Here is a 14003-nt window from a genome sequence, read left to right as displayed (position 1 = left end):
TTTGGTCTGAGATCTGAATATTGTCAATCCCGGTGTGTTTATTTTCATTACTCGTATTATTATATATAAATTTCTATATCACTCTTATTTCAGTTGTTTTTAATCTAAATTACTCACTTTTAGAACCAAACTATAAAAAAGGGTTCTAAATTATTTTCTCATACAAAAATAAGAATATACACTTATAAATGGTAATTGACATTTTTCTTTCTGAAACTTTTCGGCCACCATAACAATTTTTATTTTTTATATTAATAAATGTATTTTGCATGGACGATAGAATTTTGAGTCCCAAATAGATAATTTTTTATTATCAAAAGAGTATTTATATTTATCTCATCTAAAAAATAAATAAAATTTCAAACTTAAATCCTAAAGTATATGAGACAATCTATTTAATTTTTTTTCAAGTTTTCTCCATTATTATTATAAGTATACATAAAAGAAAACATCAACCATGAAATTGTTGTTTGGATGAACATTCGTGAAATTGTTCTGTAGGTGAGATTATTTTTGTTTAATATTTTTATTTTGATGAAAAGATTACTGCAAATGTTAGTTAAATAAGCTAAGATAAAACAAAAATGTTACCTAAACAATCATCAAAGACATCTTGATAAAATAAAGTTTAAGTACAATAAAAATAAATTCTCACCAATGAATCTAATTGGCTATGCAAAAAGCTTTCTTCCAAAAACTAGAAGTTTCCAATAAATTACGTGTAACTTCCAAATAGACTAGTTATTGTCTCTTGAATACTACTTTTCTATCTTCTTTGAAATTTCTTTTCAACCACCACAATTTCGTTTTATTTGATGCATAATTAATTCAAGAAACTGTGTTTTAAAATTAAATGTGTATAACAAAAAAGAAAATACTAACAAAAATATAAAAGTATTTTTTCTTTTTTCATTTGTATCAATAATACTAATCTATTTTCAAGAGGAAAATAAAAATCTTTAACTCACAACCAATCATCTTTGACAAATACACACACTTCGTTTCTTATTTCAAGTCAATGTCAATTGTTATGGTTGTGGAACGTGCAATTTGCTACTATAATATATGTGTGCACTTTTGCCACTTTTACCCTTCCTTTATTGCCTTTTGAAGAAAAAAATGGTGGATTTTAATGTAATTTAAAGCCTCGTATTCTCTTTTTTTCAAAAGTGTGGAGAAAATATCTTCCTCAAAGCAACAAGTTTTCTTTTTCTTTTCTCACACTGATCTTTGAAATATTTGTGGAAAATTTTGTTAGGTTTTCCTATTTCCGTAACGAAGGCTGGGATATAGAACTCTTACCTTTTTATCCAGTAGATTTGGACTACAATGTTACTAAGTCTAAACTTGTTTTGGGAGTTTTAGATAGGAATGATAAAATGAGTTAAAATTGGTAAGTCAGTGCTGAGTTTAAAAAAGTTGAAAATTTTGGTATAGTGTAAAAATAAATTTAATTTACTAAAAAATTATTCACCTACATTCAATTCGCAGTAAATCAGGTTTGTCTACGGACTTAAATATAAATTTTAAATATTAAATTATATTAAAAAAAACCTTAAACTTAAATATTCTCGCTAGTTTGATTTGATGCAATATAGAGTGTGCTTCTTTGCATGCTTCTTTGATCGTGTTCCTTCACTAACAAATTTCGGAAGTAGACCGTACTCATTTGCTAGCAAATCGTGCTCTTCGAATAGAGAGTGTGCTCCTTCACAAGCTCCTCCATCCGTGCTCTTCTTTTTTTATTGTTATTTCCATAACAACGACAGTTTAATTAAGTGAACTAACTCACATTTAACCCATGATAGACCGATTGAAATTCCAACTTTTGAAATTAAATAATAAATTAATCGAGTTTAATTGACTTACTAAGAGATTAACCTATAATAAACAAAACAAAATGGAGATTAGATGATCCATTTTCACAACTCTAATTTTAAATTTGTATTATTGAAAATATAAGATAGGTAATATTTGTTTAATACTTTAAAAAGATGTTTTTTAGTAAATAATTATATATTTTAATTCATACTCCTGAAGAAAAAAAGTTTATTAGATTGTGTTTAGTCAAAAAATTGAAAAATTTAAACCAAACTTGTAAAATTTTGACGCTTTTATTTCAATTTAAACTCAAACAAGATCAAGTATTTTGCATAAATACGTAGGAAATAAAATATCAATATCATGTCATAACATTCAATCTAATTACTTAAATATATTCTTATACTCAAGTGAATATATATATATATATATATATATATATATATATATATATATATATATATATATATATATATATATATATATATATATATATATATGTGTGTGTATGGGTTAGAACACCCTAAATATTTTTCAGTTTTTCCTTTATTGTTGATAAAAGAAAAAAAAACAAATAAAGAAATTATAAAAAATGTTCTTAATATATTTTGATGCACAAAATGATGAATTCAATTTGTTTAAATTGAAATATGTACCATAGGATACCCAACGGTCAACCAGTAACAACCACTGAAGGTTACTGTAATGACGTTCGACCACACAGCTTGGTCGATCACTTGATAACCAACCGTAATAGCTTACGACCACGTGACGCTCTCGACCATTTGAGGCTCGACAGCCGCATAAGCGATGTCGCGACATGAGACATACGTCCGACACGTCATCCACCTAGGTCGACACGAATGATGATCGACATACAGAGGCTCGACAGACAACCGCATAAGCGATGTTGCGACATGAGACATACGTCCGACGCGTCATCCACTTAGGTCGACACGAATGATGATCGACATACAGAATGTGACACCGTGATCTAGCAGTTAAGCAGTTACACACCTTGACTGAATAACGCCGCGAATCACGACCATATATCGTGGAAATAATTGACTCAGTGACAGCGCACAATTCGACGGTTACAACTTCCACTTCAGTAACTGACCGGATTTTCAGGTAAACGGTTTATTATGTTAATTTAAATATACGAAGCACACCAGAAAAAAGGTACGTTTTTCCCCTAAGAGAAAATTGATTGAGATTTCTCATATTTCGAACAACACCCCTGTTGACTTGAGCGTCGGAGTGCCTTTGCAGGTACCCAGCCCACTTTGCTTACGAAGATCCGAGAAGAGAAAGAGAAATATAACACAGTGAAACCAGCACCAGAGAGAAAGGGAGCAAGGTTGTTAGGTTCGTATCTTGGTCTCTACATCCCTACTGAAACATTTTGGCGCCCACCGTGGGGCCCGAGATTACTATCCCAACAACGACCACCGGAACAATGGAAAATTCCGATACGCACGATTTGATCAGGCAATTGCAAGCGCAACTTGAGGCACAGGCACAAACCATGCAGGAGATTCAGCGTAAACACGCAGAGGAGATGGCGGCACTGCGAGCACAGATCCCAACGCCAGAGTTATCTGCTTCCAACAGACAGGAAGATAACGAGGCCAGCCATCATGGGGAAGCCTCCCAACGGGCCGGTGGAGGAAGGAGGGGGCCTACTCCTATGCGCCTCACTAACCTGCTTCCATTCACAGAAGCCATCATGCAAGCAAACATGCCGGACAAGCCTCCTCCAACTCTGGAACGCTACAATGGCTCTGAAGATCCTGATGACCATCTACGCAATTTTATAGATGCCATGGCATTCTATACCGATAGCGATCCGGTGATATGCAGAGCTTTCTCCTTATCCCTCAAGGGGGAAGCTCTGGAATGGTTCCATAAACTTCCCCGATATTCCATAGATTGCTTCGCAACCGTCGAATCTTTATTCCGGAAACAGTACGCGGCAAATAAAAAACCGGCGATGACTGCTACTGAGCTTGTCCATACCAGACAGGAAAAGGATGAGACCTTGAAAGCTTTCATGCAGCGGTACATCGAGACAGCCCGGCGAGTGCCGGACATAACTCCTACTTTCATCATCAGCAATCTGTCGTCCTGCTTAAAGCCGGGGCAATTTTCGGAACAATTATATGCTGACCCTCCAGCATCCATGGAAGAATTACAATCTACTGTGGCAAAATTCATCCGCATTGAAGACCACCGTAATGCCAGAAAGAAGCACCACCAAGATGCCCCCAATCAGGAGACAAGAAAACCAGCGAAACGACCCCCCAACGACTACAGGCCAGACCGAGTACCTCGGAAGGAGTCGGGGTGGACATCTAAATACGATCGTTACACGGCCCTCAACGCACCAAGGACGAGGGTCCTGGAAGAGGCCTTACACGCCGAACTTCTCACCGTGCGGCGAAAAGTCACTCCCAAGAATGCGGATAACAGCAAAACCTGCCGGTTCCACATGAACCATGGGCACGACACGGAAGAGTGCAACATGGTAAAAGACGAGTTAGAACGACTCATTCGGGCAGGTTATCTCCAGAACTATGTCAAGGAGAGAGTTTCCACTAGAGCAACAACTCCTCGCCGAAGAGACCCTCCTAGGCGAAGTCCCCAACGATCACCCCCCAGGGATGATCGACACCGCAGGCGGTCGCGCAGTCCGCCTCGACGCATAGAGAGAGAACGCTCAGTCCGAGGCCGCATCGACACCATATCTTGTGGCTTCGCTGGAGGAGGTGTGTCGGCTTCGGCGAGGAAGCGACATTTGAGACAATTGAAGTCGGTCCATATGATCGAGCGGCAGGCTCGGTCGATCCCCGACATTACGTTCACCAACGCTGACTTCCATGCACCCGACCCCGACCATGACGATCCTATGGTCATCACGGCTAACATAGCTCGCTATGATGTCAGCAAAGTCCTCGTCGATCAAGGAAGTTCAGTCAATATCTTGTACTGGTCCACCTTTCAGAAAATGGACCTATCCGAGGATCTCATCGCCCCGTTTAACGAGCAGATTGTCGGATTCTCAGGGGAAAGAGTAGACACCAGGGGATACCTTGACTTACGGACTCGGCTCGGAACAAGTCGAGAAGCTCCTGAGCTTCGGGTCCGATTTATTTTGGTCGAGGCAAACACGTCGTACAATGCTCTGCTAGGACGACCTTGCCTGAATGCGTTCGGGGCAATAGTATCTACTCCTCACCTCGCCATGAAGTTCCCGACAGATCACGGTACTGTTTGTACCGTCAGAGCCGATCAGCAAATTGCCCGACAATGTTATGTCGCCGGGTTAAAAGTCACCCCTTTTGTTCCATCCAAAAGGGCAAGAAGAGTCGAGGCAGCAGCAGTTGACTTAGACCCCCGGACCAATGTAGACGAACGTCTTCATCCGCAAGGCGAAGTCAAACTCCTATCCCTGACGAATGAAGCGTCTAAAACCACCAGCATTGGCGGAGACCTTCCCTTGGGCGAGGAACACGCCCTAGGTCATATACTGCGAACCAATGCAGACTTATTCGCATGGACAGCCGCTGACATGCCAGGAATCCATCCAGGGGTTATGGCTCACAGGTTGTCAATCTTCCGGGAGGCACGACCAGTCGCCCAGAAGAAGCGAAGGTTCGGAGAGGAAAAGCGTCAAGCCATCCAGGTTGAAGTCGACAAGTTGATGAACGCCCGATTCATCAGGGGGTTAACGTACACTACGTGTGATGGAGGACCATCCAAGCTCAACATAGGACCTTTAACAAGAGCCATGTCTAAGAGAATCCAAGAGGAAGAGGGAGCACTAACTACTTTGCTCTTATGGAGTATTAATTACTAAACTCTTCCTCCTCTTTAAATAACTTTACATTGTTTTGTAGGTCATTAAATAAAGCTTGGCAAAACACTTGGAGGAGTAACCAAGCAAGGAAAAGCAAAGGAGATAAAATTGAAGATGTTGCTGTTACGCTCAGATGCATGAACACTGCAGACAGCAACTCCATCTTCCTCTGCAGTTCTGCTTAGCTGGCAAACTTAGCTTGCTTCCCAAGCTTCTTTTCATTGCATCACGTGCCTTTAGAATAGCTTGCATCACACGTCTTAGAAGTTCTCCTTCATCTATAAATAGGGGGCTTCATCCTTTGTAAATTCAACTTTGAATTGATAATGATATGCTGTTGAGATTTCTCCAGACATTCTTTCAGAGTTCAAACACTTTGTGCCTATTCTGCACATTCTCCTCTAGCTTCCTTCCCTCTTGGAAGGCTTTCGGAGCTTGAGATTCCTTGATCTACTCATACACCTTCATTGAAACATTCATCAAACACTTACCGTGCCTCATCGTCATCCAACTAACCGCTGCCTTCTCTGGTTTTGGAAGTGTTCGTGATTGAATTGCAAGGATGCTTCCATCATTTGGCATCAAGAGCCAGTCGTTTCAGTCACGCTTCAAGAGCTAAGTGTCTCGTATCCATTCCTCTGTTTTTTTTTCCGTCTTGTGCTGTTCATATATGTCACAGTTCCATTTTGTTTTCTGGTTTGATTCTTTGTTTGAGTGAATGTTTGATTCTATTCACTGTTCGTTAGTGTTTGTTCTTCATTTTAATCGGTGCAATTCTTTTAATTGAATCCAATTCATCTAAATTCATCATTTCCGTTTTGTATCACGGTCATGTGCAGAAAATCACTGCAGTTTTAATTCCGTCAAGTAATTGCTACTGTTTTCAGCTTCGTTTTTTTTTTTTTTTTTTTTTTTCGTTTTCTTTGAGTCGTGTGCATCTACTAAGCTCTATGTTGATCCTATAAAGCAATGACATCAAATCAGCTTGATCATTTGAGTTAACAGCAGTGCACACTGTTTTTGGTTCCAAATTCTGCAGAAAAAAGTCAAGTTCTGGGTTTATATTTTGTAATCTGTTTTGATTCAGATTTAGTGATTGTTAAGCTTTGTACGAGTTTTTGTGATGTTCTTAAGCATTGCTAGAAGTATAACAACACACAATCCTCACAGAATCACAAAAAGAGTAGTTGAGTTGTTTAAAACTCTGTTTCGGTAATGTCACAATATTTTCAAGTTTTGCACCGTACTTGATATCATTGCTTGTGTCTTAGGTCATTTTAATCTTCTAGCTCATCTTTTCTAAGCTAGATCTAGTGCATAGGACCATTCTTCTATCTTGTTTGATCCAGCCAGCCTTGATTCTATGTAATTTTTTCAATTCTAATGCAGATTTCTAGTTTTTTTGCTGCATAATTAGCAACTCTGACTATGATTTCGAGCATGTGTATGTTTCTGTGCATTGCAACTGTTTGAACACATTCATTTGATCATTTAAAACCTGTTTGCACTGTCCAATTGCTCTTTTCATAGCCAAGGTATCATTTCAAATCTTGAACCATCATTTTACTTGAAATATGCAAGTGCACAACTCATATTGAGATCTTGTCTGTTTTAGATCAGTTTCATTGAGTTTCGAGTCATTTTTGGTGAATTGAAATTGGTTGGTTACTGTTCATATGGTAAATTTTGAGCCAACTTAGTATTGACTTGCTGCATCACCAAATTTTCCTCATTTTTAAGTAGTGCACTTGTCATCTTTTACAGCAGTCAATTTCTTTGCTGATTGAGTGCTTGGACACACCTATTATGATGCTATAAAGCTGCTTGAAGTGTCATTGAGCAGTTGACTTCACTGCCATTCAAATTCCATACTGTTGTTTCTTATTTTTCAGCCACTTTTACTGCTGTTGTCATATTTTTAGCCACCATCTTAGATTCAAATTGTAAACTGGTTTGGCAAAAGCTGGGGATCTTGTCCCAAACACAATTAAATCCATACACAGGTGTAAACCAATCTGAAAAAGGCAATTAAATCCCTGCAATCCAGTTTACACATCAAAAAACCAGAAAACACAAGTTCTACAGTTCTTTGTGGCATTTTGACAAACAGTTTGGAAATTACATCAAACAGTTTTACAGCACAGATTTTTCCTCACTGTTTTGAGTCTTTTCTTGCTTTTATAATCTGTTCTAGACCCTATCCTAGGTTCCTTTTGAGTGCTACCTTTTGTTCTAGCCGTATATCACTTGCATTCATCATTTTTGGCTTCCAAACTATGTTTAAAAACTGGTTTTTGGTTAACTAATTTCTAGTGCAGCAGATTTTCCATCACCTCACGGTTTCAGTGTTTGACAGTGGAGTGTGACTTCATTTTGAGGTGATCCAAGTTCCAACAAGCTTCCTCCAAGAGGGTAGCATACTAGGAAGTGGAGAGTTTGTAGAATTGGCTACAAAGGTTGTTCTCCAAGCTCCATTCTTGTGCAGTTTTCAGCAGCATTTCCCCACCCTTCACACCAAAAATTTCACATACTTTTGGAGCTAAACTACATTCAGATTTGGTAGCCTCCCTTGTATACATAGAATAGCTCTTTTTTCTCCATTTTTTCAGCTTTGTATCACGGAACCTTTGAAGTTTAATTGCTTTACATTTTTCAAACTTAAAGTAACTTGGAAAAATGCTATCCAAGCAATTCCAAGTCTACTAAGCAACATTGTAATAGTTAGTTCCCACTTATTAGAGTGAAAGTGTGTCAAGGGGCTCCAAGTGTCACTTGCACTTTCACATAGGGCCGGTTATCATTGTCTTCCATTTCCATTCATTTATTTTCTTGCTTGATTGTCTTTTATGTTTTAAGTCTCCGTGATACTTAGGAGCGCGTTTCACATAGTTAAACCTTCGTTTGGTTTCTAGGAGCATACCATCTTTGCATTTCAAAAAGGTTTTGAATGACTTCTATCTAGAAACTTGGGTGAGAAGCGTCAGGAGACACTCTGGCTAAGGAAGGACAAGGTTTCTAAGCTTGTCCATTGTGACTCACCTCTCCTTCCTGGGAGCTATTCGGTTTCATCACCTTTAGAATCTCTATCGAAGTCATTTACCAAAAACACCTCAAATTCTCTTTTCAAAAGTTTTGATTCATACTTGTGCAAGGTTTTCAAATCATTGTGAAAATAATTTCTCTACTTCACAAGCATGAGTCACTCTAGTGTTCAAGGTAATGTCACTCAAGATCAAGAGAACATAGAGTTGCGAGAAGAGCTCAATAGAACCAAGACTGAGTTGAATGAGCTAAGGCAAATAGTCGCCACTCTTACTATCAATCAAAGCAGGCACACACAGGGAAATCACTCTCATAGGCAAAATTATGATCAAGATGATCATTCCCACCATAGTGATCACCATACTTACCAACCTTATGATCACTATCAACACCCTCCTAGGCGACATCACAACCATAGAGAACATCATGTAGAACCTAAGCTTGACCTTCCTCCTTTCTATGGGAGAGATAATGTTGAAGAATACTTTGAGTGGGAGATGAAGGTTGAACAAATTTTTGAATGCTACAACATAGATGATAGGAGGAGAGTGACCCTAGCCACCTTAACCTTTCAAGGTGCAGCCCTTTATTGGTGGACATCCATCATAAGGGACCAAAGGATGAATGGCGACTACAAAATCCAATATTGGAATGAGTTGAAAGCAGCCTTACACAGGCGACATGTCCCAGCCTATTATGCTAGAGAAGTCATGGACAAGCTCCATAGACTTCAACAAAGAAACATGAGTGTTGAAGAATATAGGCAAAAATTAGAGTTACTCATGTTGAGAGCGGGAATCAAAGAGGAGGAGAGATTCACCATAGCTAGATTCCAGAGTGGATTAAACTATGAGATTAGAGATAAGGTAGAACTCTTACCTTACTTAGATCTAAATGATTTTGTCCAGCTATGTGTGAGAGTGGAAGAACAAAACAGGAGAAAAGCTTCCGCAAAAAGAACCTACCCTACCACATCATCATATAGGAGAGATCTTAGGAGGGAGGGTAGCTTTCCAAGATATGAGGAAACCAAGGAGAGAGAGCAAGAAAGGACACAAGATAAGTTCAAAAGCAAAGATAGAGAGCTAAAAAGGGAAAAAGAAAGCTATAAAGGAAAAGAACAAAGAATTCCAAGAGAGCCACCCAGAGATACCAGGGGTAGGGAGACTAGATGTTTCAAATGTGGGGCCAGAGGACACTATTCAACTGAGTGTCACTTTAAAAAGTCAACCTATATCCTTGAACATAAAAGTAATAGTGAGGAGTCATCCTCTAGTGTGTCTGAGTTGTCCTCATCTGAAGAGGAACATGAAGCTCCACCTTGCGATGGAGATCTTCTCATAGTTAGGAGACTCCTTGAGGCAAAGCATGTTGACTTAGAACAAACTCAACGAGAAAACCTATTCCACACTCGCTGCAAAGTTCTTGATAAAACATGTTCTATGATTGTGGATAGTGGTTCTTGTTGTAATTGTTGTAGCACTAGAATGGTTGAAAAGCTAGGCTTAACTCCTACTCCTCATCCTAAACCTTACAAACTTCAATGGATAAAAGAGGATGAAGGAATAGTTGTTACGGAACAAGTAAGTGTTCCCATTTCCATAGGCAAGTATGAAGACCAAATCATTTGTGATATTGTTCCAATGGAAGCGGGTCACATTTTACTTGGACGGCCTTGGCAATTTGACAAACAGGCTTTGCATGATGGAGTCACCAACAAGATCACCATTCAACATAAAGGCAAAAAGATTATCTTGAGTCCTCTTACACCATCACAAGTGCGAGAGGATCAGATAATACTTAAGAAGAAGTTGGATGGTGAGAAGAAACTTTACTCTAATAAAGTTTCCAAAGAGACGAAGTTGAGTTTGGTTGAAAGTGCCTCAACCAATGAAGTTGTCCCACCACACACTTCCAAAAATCTTTTCCTTGGACAACCTCACTTTCTTCTCTATTGTAAGGAGGCACTTCTTTCCATAAATCATCCACTTGATTCTCATCCAAAGGGGTTACAAAAGCTTTTGAAAGAGTTTAATGATTTATTTCCTAAAGAGGTTCCAAGTGGTTTACCACCTCTTCGGGGAATTGAACATCAAATTGATTTAATTCCAGGAGCCAGTCTTCCTAATAGGCCAGCCTATAGGACTAACCCCACAGAAACCAAAGAGATAGAGAAGCAGGTTAATGATTTATTGGGAAAAGGGTGGATACAGAAAAGCCTTAGCCCTTGTGCGGTGCCAGTGTTGTTAGTACCTAAGAAAGATGGATCTTGGAGAATGTGTACAGATTGCAGGGCTATTAACAACATTACAGTCAAGTATCGACACCCTATTCCTAGATTGGACGATATGCTAGATGAATTACATGGAGCAAACATGTTCACCAAGATTGATCTTAAAAGTGGGTATCATCAAATCAGAATTAAAGAAGGAGATGAATGGAAAACCGCTTTTAAGACCAAATTTGGCCTTTATGAATGGTTAGTCATGCCTTTTGGCTTAACCAATGCTCCTAGTACCTTCATGCGATTAATGAATCATGTCCTTCAGGAATACATAGGCAGTTTTGTTGTAGTCTACTTTGATGATATTTTAATTTATAGCAAAGGTCTTAAAGAACATCTTCATCATGTGAGGAAAGTATTGATTTTGCTTAGACAACACCATTTATTTGCCAACTTTGACAAATGTACCTTTTGTCAAGAGAGTGTTATTTTTCTAGGCTTCAAAGTTGGGAAAGAAGGAGTACATGTTGATCCTAGCAAAATCAAAGCTATCCAAGAATGGCCTATCCTCAAAACAGTGGGAGAAGTAAGAAGTTTTCTAGGTCTAGCAGGTTTCTATAGACGTTTTGTACAAAATTTTTCTACTCTTGCTGCTCCCCTTAATGAACTTTTGAAGAAGGATGTGCCATTCAAATGGGATGAGAAACAAAGTCTAGCTTTTGAGACCTTAAAGCATAAGTTAACACATGCACCCATTCTACATTTACCTAATTTTTCCAAAGCTTTTCAAGTAGAATGTGATGCTTCTGGGGTAGGAATAGGCGCTGTTCTTATACAAGAAGGTCACCCAATAGCTTATTTTAGTGAAAAACTTAGGGGACCTACTTTGAATTATCCTACCTATGACAAAGAACTTTATGCCCTCATTCGAGCATTGAAAACTTGGGAGCATTACTTAGTGTCTCAAGAGTTTATAATAAACACTGACCATGAATCTCTCAAGTATCTTAAAGGGCAAGGGAAGTTGAACAAGCGACATGCAAAGTGGATTGAGTACCTTGAGCAGTTTCAATACGTCATCAAACATAAAAAGGGGAGTACTAATGTTGTTGCGGATGCTTTATCTAGACGACATGCATTGTTAGTTACTCTAGGATCCCAAATACTAGGTTTTGATGACATTAAACAACTTTATGAATCTGATCCTACCTTTGCATCTACTTATGCATCTTGTCTTAAGAAGCCATTCGATGGATTTTATATTTCTGAGGGGTATCTTTTTAATAAAGGAAAACTATGCATACCCCAAGGATCTATTCGAAAGCTTCTTATCAAAGAAAGTCATGGTGGAGGACTCATGGGCCATCATGGAGTTGATAAAACTCTTCATACTTTGAAAAGCAAATTTTATTGGCCACACATGAGAATAGATGTCCAAAAGCATTGTTCTAGTTGCATAGTTTGTTTACAAGCTAAGTCTAAAGTAATGCCTCATGGACTCTATCTTCCTCTTCCCATAGCTAGTACCCCTTGGGAAGACATTAGTATGGATTTTGTCTTAGGTCTACCCAGAACTCAAAAGGGCTTTGATTCTATCTTTGTGGTGGTTGATCGATTTAGTAAAATGGCTCATTTTATACCTTGCCACAAAGTAGATGATGCTAGCTATATAGCAAAACTCTTCTTTAAAGAAGTTGTTAAATTGCATGGTTTACCCAAAACTATAGTTTCTGATAGAGATGTTAAGTTTCTTAGCTACTTTTGGAAAACACTTTGGGCTAAGCTAGGAACTAAACTACTATTTTCTACTACATGTCACCCACAAACTGATGGGCAAACAGAAGTAGTAAATAGGTCTCTATCTACTCTATTACGGGTAATGTTGAAGGGCAATATTAAAAATTGGGATGATCATCTACCTCATATAGAGTTTGCTTATAATAGAGTAGTTCACAAAACTACTAAACTTTCTCCTTTTGAGGTTGTTTATGGTTTTAACCCTCTCACACCTCTTGATCTACTTCCTCTTCCAGAAACATCTTCTTTTCTTCATAAAGAAGGTCTTTCTAAAGCGGAGTTCATCAAAAAGTTGCATGAAAAGGTTAAAACACATATTGAAAAACAAACTCAAAAGTATTCTGAATACAACAACAAAGGGAGAAAACAAGTACTCTTAAAAGAAGGAGACTTAGTTTGGCTTCACTTGAGAAAGGATAGATTTCCTTCTCAACGCAAATCCAAATTAAGCCCTAGAGGTGATGGTCCTTTCAAAGTGATCAAGAAGATAAATGATAATGCATATCAGTTAGATCTTCCTGAAAGTTATGGCGTCAGTCCTACTTTTAACATTTGTGATCTAATTCCTTTCATAGGAGATGCCCAACAGGGTTCCCAAGATCTGGGGACAGATCTTTTTCAAGAGGGAGGGACTGATGGAGGACCATCCAAGCTCAACATAGGACCTTTAACAAGAGCCATGTCTAAGAGAATCCAAGAGGAAGAGGGAGCACTAACTACTTTGCTCTTATGGAGTATTAATTACTAAACTCTTCCTCCTCTTTAAATAACTTTACATTGTTTTGTAGGTCATTAAATAAAGCTTGGCAAAACACTTGGAGGAGTAACCAAGCAAGGAAAAGCAAAGGAGATAAAATTGAAGATGTTGCTGTTACGCTCAGATGCATGAACACTGCAGACAGCAACTCCATCTTCCTCTGCAGTTCTGCTTAGCTGGCAAACTTAGCTTGCTTCCCAAGCTTCTTTTCATTGCATCACGTGCCTTTAGAATAGCTTGCATCACACGTCTTAGAAGTTCTCCTTCATCTATAAATAGGGGGCTTCATCCTTTGTAAATTCAACTTTGAATTGATAATGATATGCTGTTGAGATTTCTCCAGACATTCTTTCAGAGTTCAAACACTTTGTGCCTATTCTGCACATTCTCCTCTAGCTTCCTTCCCTCTTGGAAGGCTTTCGGAGCTTGAGATTCCTTGATCTACTCATACACCTTCATTGAAACATTCATCAAACACTTACCGTGCCTCATCGTCATCCAAC

The 14003-nt window shown here is 38.5% G+C and overlaps 2 protein-coding genes across 2 annotated transcripts; both read left to right on the top strand.

The window, feature by feature from the left end:
• Window positions 1-3280: 3280 nt before the first annotated feature.
• LOC148196783 (uncharacterized) lies at window positions 3281-5680 on the top strand. The gene has a single exon (XM_088093513.1). The coding sequence runs from the start codon at window positions 3281-3283 to the stop codon at window positions 5678-5680; it is 2400 nt and encodes a 799-aa protein (XP_087949639.1).
• Window positions 5575-13676, top strand: LOC148196782 (uncharacterized). The gene is made up of 5 exons (XM_088093512.1): window positions 5575-10431; window positions 10741-11002; window positions 11444-12822; window positions 13252-13424; window positions 13532-13676. Exons 1-5 carry the CDS (start codon window positions 8875-8877, stop codon window positions 13674-13676), a joined length of 3516 nt encoding a protein of 1171 aa, XP_087949638.1. The 5' UTR covers window positions 5575-8874.
• Window positions 13677-14003: the final 327 nt, after the last annotated feature.

The sequence above is a fragment of the Vigna umbellata genome, chromosome 6, assembly GCF_029865625.1.
Source record: "Vigna umbellata cultivar VRB3 chromosome 6, Vumbellata_1.0, whole genome shotgun sequence".
NCBI classification, from domain to species: domain Eukaryota; kingdom Viridiplantae; phylum Streptophyta; class Magnoliopsida; order Fabales; family Fabaceae; genus Vigna; species Vigna umbellata.
Note: the sequence above shows the minus strand (reverse complement) of the source record. Positions and strands in the feature narration are given on the sequence as shown.